The 9,112-nt window shown below is 34.3% G+C and overlaps 1 protein-coding gene across 1 annotated transcript in view; it reads right to left on the reverse strand.

Annotated features, from left to right (window-relative positions):
- Positions 1-8,864, reverse strand: part of LOC143240750 (serine/threonine-protein kinase NLK-like) — a 48,952-nt gene extending 40,088 nt beyond the window's left edge. Inside the window, exons 1-2 of the mRNA XM_076483712.1 lie at positions 8,458-8,864; positions 823-952 (exon numbers count right to left, since the gene is read on the reverse strand). Coding sequence (XP_076339827.1) covers positions 823-952; positions 8,458-8,636 — 309 coding nt within the window. The 5' untranslated portion in view covers positions 8,637-8,864. The remainder of the gene's footprint in view (positions 1-822; positions 953-8,457) is intronic.
- Positions 8,865-9,112: the final 248 nt, after the last annotated feature.

A 9,112-nucleotide genomic window follows, 5' to 3' on the forward strand; every position in this document is an offset into this window, starting at 1 on the left:
ATGTAATTAAAAAGTAATAAAAATGCAAATGTGTGTAATAAACTACATAAAAATATGTGTAAACAAAAAAGAAGAAATTCATACTATTATATTCATCAAGTTTATTATATGGTTGAAATTGCTATGGTTAATTAACCATGGAATAACCAAAGAGAAAAGTATCCTGTTGGACACTTATACACGTTTGTTTTGTTTTTTCCTAAATTACTGTCCACTAAATCCGTTAGTGAATACATAAGTGTTCGTTACAGGATCTCCAATAACATATGGATCACATAAAAAAATCGAACGAAAACGCCACCAATATTATAATTAATCTCACTAATTAACAATGGGATTTCCGGTATATTTAACATAAATAATTTCTCATTTAAACCAATTTTCTTAGTCACGTCTCTTAGCGTTAGTGTTGTAAGAGACAAGACATAAAACTTTCCGGTATGATGTAACACGTGCATCCCAGCTGTTGAGAACGTATGTAAAGTAGTCAATAAATTGATCCCTTAAAGAGAAATAATTTTTAAACTTATCCATAATATGGCGGTTAATGTTGGAAAAAAAGTGATACAAGTGAACCTGTCACGCTAACTTTACAAAATTCTTTATTATACACACACACACATATATATATATATTGGTATTTATGGTGGGTGTGTGTTTTCTTAAAGCAAAGCTACATCAGGCTATTTGCTGAGCCCACTGAGGGGACTCGAACGCCTGATTTTAGCGTTGTAAATCCGGAGACATACCGCTGTACTAGCGGGGAGCAATGGTATTTAGTGAAACAATAATTGTACATATTGCACTACAAGTCTTACTCACATTTTCATGTTTGAAGAAACAAAGCATCTTGATTTCTCTATGAACTCGTTTGCTGGACACTAAATTTTGGAAAACATTCGGCATCTTCTTAAGAGCTACCCGCTTTCCATCTCGAGGGTCAGTCACAGACCTAAAAGAATATTACACTGGTCACATAGAATATGTTTTACAAGAACAATAATCACAATATGAGAGTCTTTGTAAGTAAAATATTTACCACATACACAGATCCAAGTTAAAATAACAGTACAAAGAATAGTTTCAAATTAAAATAATAGCAGGAGTATACAGTTATGTGAAAAAGTTAGGACACCCTATGAAAGCCTGTGTATTTTTGTAACATTTTTGGATATATACATATTTAATCTCAATTTTAACGATACTGAAATATTATAGGAATATAACTAAACAATTAAAATTGAAGAAAGGACTTTTCAAGATCTCTAAATGTAATTCTACAAAAATGCATATTCTAACCAAGGAAAAAGTTAGGATACCCTACCCCTTAATAGCTAGTGTTACCCACTTTAACTGAAATAACTGCAGTGAGATGCTTCTTGTAGCCATCTACCAGTCTCCAACATCGGTCTGAAGAAAGTTTGCCCCACTCCTTAATGTAGAATTCTTTCAGCTGTGAGATGTTTGAGGGGTTTCTTGCATGTACAGCCCGTTTCAAGTCACTCCACAGCATCTCAATGGAATTAAGATCTGGGCTTTGACTCAGCCATTCCAGGACTCTCCATTTCTTAGTTTTCAGCCAGTCCTTGGTGGATTTACTGGTATGTTTTGGGTCATTGTCGTGTTGCAAGATCCAGTTCCACTTCAGCTCTAATTTTCGTACAGATGGTCTCACATGATCCTCAAGCACCCTCTGATACACAGTAGAATTCATGGTGGATTCTATGATTGTGAGCTATCCAGGTCCTGCTGCAGCAAAGCAGCCCCAAACCATGATACTTCCACCTCCATGCTTCACAGTTTGTATGAGGTTCTTTTCCTGGAATGCTGTATTTGGTTTACGCCAAACATGACCTCTGTTCTGCTGTCCAAATAATTCAATTAAAAAAACATTATTCCAGAAGTCCTGGTGTTTGTCTACATTCTCTCTGGCAAACTTCAGTCTGGCCTTGATGTTTCTCTTAGAGAGCAAAGGTTTCCTCCTTGCACATCTCCCATGCAAGTTAAACTTGTGCAGTCTCTTTCTGATTGTAGAGGCATGCACTTTCACATCAACAGTAGCCAGAGCCTGCTGTAGGTCCTGTGATGACATGTTAGGGTGTTTGGAGACCTCTTTTAGCATCTTGCGGTCTGCTCTCAGGGTGAACTTGCTTGGACGACCAGACCTGGGCATGTTGGCAGTTGTTTTGAAAGCCCTCCACTTGTTTACTATTTTCCGGACAGTGGAATGGCTGATTTCAAAATCTTTTGGGATCTTTTTAACTCCCTTACCAGACTCATAAGCTGCTACAATTTTCTTTTTGAAGGCCCCAGACAGCTCTTTTGCTCTCACCATGTTGCTCACTCTCACTTCAACAGTCAGGAGCACACAAAACTAAATGTCTGAGGTTTAAATAGGGCAAGCCTCATTCAAAATGCTGAGTAACCATATTCTAATCATGTGCACCTGGTGTGACACACCTGTGTGTGAGTTGAGCCATTTTAAGTGGGAATAAATGTGGGGGGTGTCCTAACTTTTTCCTCAGTTAGAATATGCATTTTTGTAGAATTACATTTAGAGAAGATCTTGAAAAGTCTTTTCTTCAGTTTTAATTGTTTGGTTATATTCCTATAATCTCTCAGTATTGTTGAAATTGAGATTAAATATCTACATATCCAAAAATGTTACAGAAATGCACAGGCTTTCATAGGGTATCCTAACTTTTTCACATGACTGTAGATCTAAAATAGGACAATATTGTGACGTATAGGTCTAAATTATAACACCAGGAAATTTAAATCTAGTTTACAAAACCAGAAGGAAATGTATATAAAATTATAACATTAGTACGAAGGTTAGTACCAAACTGTAATAGCGTGAGGAAGCATAGATCGAAATTACAAAAAGCATACTTCCTACTACACATGTTCGCTGGATACAGATAAATAAATAGATACACACAATATGGTTGAACGACTGTGAGAAAGTTTATTGTCAGTTAGTTTATCTACGCTTGGAGGCGCTAGTGTTGAACTAGGCTACAAATAATAGCCAGCTGATTACAGCACGTAATCTTAAGCATGATAAAGGGGTTAAACACCTCAACTTTAATATGACGTCATCATATTTGTGCCATTCACCTTGAACTGAGTTAGTTTTGGGAAAGCTAAGTCACTTTAGACCAGCAATACGTAAGCTATACATATTTTAGATGCCAATTAAAGATTTAATACATTACAATTCATTAAATTTAGAGAATGCCACTAACTAGAACAATCACCAGACTGCGAACTAAGAATTTCTAATTTTAACAATCTGGATATTACAAATACTATTAAGCACCCAAGTACCAAGTGTGATGTCATCAGTTTAAAGTGTATAGCATTTTAACAGGTTAACAGTTACAAATATTACAATTGAAAATGTAATACATTAACAAGAATGATTACCAACACTGCGTGGTGATCTAAAAATGTTGGTTTGATAAAATGATATTCCCACTAGTACTATATATAACAATATAATCACACAATAAATAAACAATAATAAACTGAGTAACAGCTGAAAGTATTTTTAATAGTAAAGTTTTTTCAAAAACATTAATGTTTTGTTTTTGTTAACGCTCAACCTACATATGATTTTAGACATAATAAGTTCATGCTACATAATGCTGTGTTCTGGTGTAAAACACGTATTTCTAACTCCCAAAGACAATCCATAATTCTCCTAAGTAAATGTCTTTTTAGACTAAAACACTGATTATACGTACTCTAAACATTAAATACACAAGATGTGTATTTCTGCTTAAGAACAATACAGTTAATTATTTTTCAAGTTTCTAGATGGATTAAACCAGAAAACCCTGGCCTAAAATACAGACACTTTGCTGAGACAAAACACGATATGAGAAGGTTATAAAATGACGGATATTGTTGGCAACATGCTAGTCATCATTATTGTACTTTTTTAATGCGAACGAATGCGCGATCACATGGATGAAAGTAGCCTTGGAATTAATTTAACACAACCAACTACCCTCTTGGACTATTGAAACCCCCACTGTAAATGTTGAAGTTTTATTTATATACTTTTGGATTAAATGGCGTGGACACACACACACACACCCTTCCGTTCTGGCAAAAGTCTAGACTGTATGACCAACGGGCTAAAATGTATATTTATCCTAAACAAAGCCCTGAAAAAGAGGACCACCTTGGTCCTGCTTTGCACTCAACAGCCCCCGATGACCCAAAAGCTTATTCAACAAATGGGTTACTGGAACGGAGGTGTCGCGAGCTCTTTGCCAATAATAAGACTTCGGTCATAAAGCAACAGACGAACAAGATAACAAATAGTACAGAACATAGAAAAGAAAAAATTATACAAATTTCATATAATAAAACCTTCCCTGTTTAGAGTCATATCATACTGACACACACAAGCTACACAACTAAAGTTCTACATTTCTACAGGCTTGAAATACTGACACACAGTGATAAAATACGATACAGCTTAATTCTTACAGACACGTCGTATCAGATTTGAGATAGTTAACGCTGAATTCCATACTGTTACATTTAGAGTAAGTCAAATGTATACAATCTTTCAAAGTTACGGTGCTGGACTACTTTTTGCAGTTAAATATAACAGAATATGAACACGCCACAACCCGACATTGCAAAATAGGTGTTTTTCTAATTCTTGGGCATTTGTTAATCGGCTTTTATTAATATTGTGTACATTTTCTCTACGTTCCATGGCCAAAGTGAATGGACTGTGGAATAAGTGAATATTCGTCGTTAAACCTTATCAATAATCAAGTAATAAATATAACTCATGTTTTTCCATCGAATAATCAATCAAAGTCTTTACACATAACTAGAAGTATTTTAATTTCCGTGTGAAATCGTTCGACACCCATCTGTATCTGCATTCTTTTATAGCTCATGGTAAGTCTACACGTGTTTTACGATTTCAACAGAGGATATTATCATTACGAGCCCTCTCTCGTACAGCACAGTTTTAATACACATGACAGCGAACTTGAGCAGTTTAATCCACAACCCCAGAAGCTCAATTCGAATATCATTTATTTCTAGAGTCGAAAAGCAACTAGAGTGTGAAGTGAAATTATGACGAACAGAAAGTACTCAGAAAATCGTAGAGAATGTTTCTAACGTTTTTCACATGTAACTTTCACATACTACAAAACTGCGACAATACAGATGAACACAATGATGTACACAATTAAATATGAATTACGAAAGAGATGAACCTACTGCCTTAATCTCTACAATTTATCCAACGTTCAGAAAGCCGCTTTAAAAAAAAACAAACATGAATATAATTTCACACTACTATGTTAAGATTCAAGTGGTGGTAGAATGTTTCAAGTTACCATTAGATCATTTCTCCTTTTTTTTTTGAAAAATAAATCATGTGTTTACATGGTAATTTAAGCTTGAGGTAATCTTTGTTCCTAGAAGTTACCTTTGATAAAATCCACTAAAAATTAAACTGATTGTTTGAAATAGATTGCGATTAGACGTAAAACTATTGCAATAATTATTATGAAAAGAAAAGTGTTTTTAGACTTCTTCCCCTAAACTTAGTTGAAACACTAATTTCGTTTCTACTTGGAATTCAACTCAACCCCAAAGCGATAAAGAAATCGTTTCATTATTAGGAACAAAGAGTGTACGTTCTATTCCCCTCGATGGTCGAGCCCTTAATTTTAGCGTTATAACTTCTATAGCTTATTATCGAATTAACGGCGGTCGTAAAGTGAGAAAAGATTTTTAAAACAAAACAAAATGATCAGTCTGGGTAACAAAATAATCAGAAATTAACACATACTCAATGAAGTAATTAGAACTAAACTGTTTTATTCACGTTTTAAGTTCTAATGTCACTCACTAAAGTAACGGGGAGCATACACAAGCATGCATCAGACGGCTTTTTAACATAAGAGTAACCACATTTAAAGAATACGATTATAAACTTCTTCAAATGTAAAAAAAAAAAAGTATTTTTAACCGAAATTACTTAAGTTAGTGCTGACCCCCAAAACATTAATACAAATATTGTTCAACTACAGAAGTGAGTTGTATTTCTGAAAACACATAATGAAGCAGAGAAAAAGACTAAAATTAAACACTATGCTAAGCTTGTCAGTTCTCGCTACCTGTGCAAACAGAAAAGAAATACCAACATCTCCTAGCTTTCCTTACAGGCCACTCGACCAGCTTCCCTTATAAACAAGACAACCAATAGAATTTCAACTTTGGAGACGCCAAAGCGCAGTTGCTAGGTTAACAAAGACGTAATTCAGCTGGAACTCGGTCTCAACTTCCGCTTCTTTAGAAAATGACACAAGGCAGTGTATCTCTTCAAAACTGTATTAATTAATCTATTCTATTCTATAAAAATGAAGCTCTGTGAGATATATAATTACTTTGTAATGAGATTCTTAGCTGAACGCATATTCAACACGTTTGTACCAAGAAAACTCTACAATCTTTACAAGAAAGAAATGTTACTCAGCTGTTTGTAAATAATTAATAAGTAAAGAGAGAAATCAAAGATATAGTCTACCAAACAATACTGAAATGTGTTATTCCACGATGGTAATATATGATTCCTTATTTCACCTGCATAATACAAACTGATGTCTACACACGTTCAGTAACTGACTACACACAATTATAATATTATAATAAAACATTGTGGAAATAACACACACATTACATCCAAACGTCAAGATCTAAGTGGAAACCTTTACGGCAAAGATAAAACTGTATGATCTCTCACTGCATAATAAATCACGTGCAACGCAAATAAAATCATGGTAGGAAGTAAGGCCCAAGCCACACTTAGGTCATTAAACAAAGATATAAACATTTCCTTCATCTTTTTAACTGGTTTGGAAAAAAAACAAAACTGGCTTCACAAAATAAAAAAAAATATTTTCATTACAAATTACTTTCCTCTTTATTACATATCTGCTTCATTTAAAACCTATTCATAATTTGATGGCATAATTCTTAGTTTTAAAAGTTGGGGGACAGTTTCTAAATTTGAGTTATTTATGAGAACATTTTATCCAAGACTAAGTGAGAGGGATATTCTACCTCAGTGTCAGAAACATTTTACTCCCCTCCCTCATGAAAATTATGTTCATTCTCACAACCAAAGGGAATTGTTTCCATTTTCAAAAATGGTTTTATTTATTTTTACAAACAGGAAGCTTGCATAGTGTTTTACAACTATACAATTATATGAAGAAAGGCATTCCAATACGTGCTACACGAATCAGAAGACTCTTTATGACTAACTCAATTGTCGTTGACTACTATTTACCATGGTAACAAAGTTAGTGCTTTTGTTAGAAATTACGTTGGTCAGAGTACAGCCAACAGAGTGTTTCCAAGGCCGACGAACGGACAGGTCAAAACCCTCTAGTTCTCCTGCCACCTGGTGTAGAAGTTCTTGTCTTTGTGTTTGAGCCTAACCTCCACTAATCTGTCTAGCTCTTTGACTTTATTTAAACCTGTTCGTATTACTCTATTCGTACTCTTGGTTTTACAATTTTCATATAAAAGAATATCACCGGAAAACCCAACTTACAACGCAATCAGTGAACGTAAATATTTGTTTACAGGGAAAATGAAGCTTTTATTTTTGAATTTCTTTGTGTGCCGAACTTCAACTAGGTATACCAACTAGTACTGGTTATTACAGTCAATAACAATGATTCGATAATTGAATTCTAAGGTTTTAACTTTATATAACCCATTTAGAGGAACAAAAATTAATGAGTTATCCTCGAACAGAGATAGCTCGAATATATGCTTAATAAGTATTATATATTTAGACAAACCAAAGATAACAAGTTACGTTCGAGCCAGCACGTACAATTCGAATATATTCTTGATAACATTAAGTATTAACTTTCAAACTACGTGAATAATTTAGTAAATATTTTCTTATTATTTCACGCCAAGAGTATACATGTAATGCTAAGTTAAATTACAAAGGTTACGTGCAGACTGTTTATCAAATATACCATTAAACATATCAAGCTAATCTTTTCGATACAAACAATCCCAATAATTAGTTGAACTTAGTATAACTTAAAAATTATAAATCAAAATCAACTAATATGGCGATTCATTTTATTTTGTGGATGCACGTGACTCAAGTAACGTCAGCATTACGCCTTGACCTACCTGTATTCTTTTAAAATTATAATTTACGAAATGTTTTCTGAGTACAGCTCGTTAACTATAAACTTAAATCTATGAATTACAGGAGCTTAAGTGTATACCAGAGTCACTACAAGAATGTCAAAATCTTGGCTTTATTTTCATGTTTATCAAACCTTTGACTATAACTTAAAAATTAGTGTGGCTTATAATTGTTATTTCCAGCTGTTAAAAAGCTTTTTATATTACGTTTCCATAAAATACATCTCTTACCATACGACACCAAAAGCTCCGTAACCAATTGGTCTATCTGGTTGGACATCCTGAGGAGCAACAGGAGAATAATAAGGCTGTGCTGCGGTCAAGATCGCTTGGTGCGAAACGACAGATGTTGCCGCTGGCCCCGAGAAAGCCATCATATGCCGTCTATTCCTTGTTTCTACTACCGCCATTATCCAAACAAAGCTGCCACCCGTGCAATCAAAATGTAGAGAATGACCAGATATTCCTCATTCTATACGGTTTTGTTTCAAATCTACTCCTCTACTGCCTAATGTTGAATCAGAAACTCTTACTTAGCAAGATATTTTTTCTTCTTTTAAATCGTTCTTGCTTATCACCTTCCAGCTCCTTCAGTGACAGTGCGTTACGAACCCAAGCTATAATCGCACAATGGCATACATGTGAACTTCCCACAATGCAGTTCCAACAACCAATAGAAGCGTTCTTTTTGTTCACGCCCTCACATGTAATAAACGTGACACAAAATATGACGCACGGTCAAGTCACGGGTATTTGAATTTCTCAATACAAGGTGTTTACTTCTATGTCGGATAGTGATACTTAATCATCTATATTATTTTTAAATGACTCAAACAGTGACAAATTTTCTATGTACACTTAGAAGATGTGAAGCATTTATCAATCT

This window comes from Tachypleus tridentatus, chromosome 13 (assembly GCF_004210375.1).
Source record: "Tachypleus tridentatus isolate NWPU-2018 chromosome 13, ASM421037v1, whole genome shotgun sequence".
NCBI lineage: Eukaryota > Metazoa > Arthropoda > Merostomata > Xiphosura > Limulidae > Tachypleus > Tachypleus tridentatus.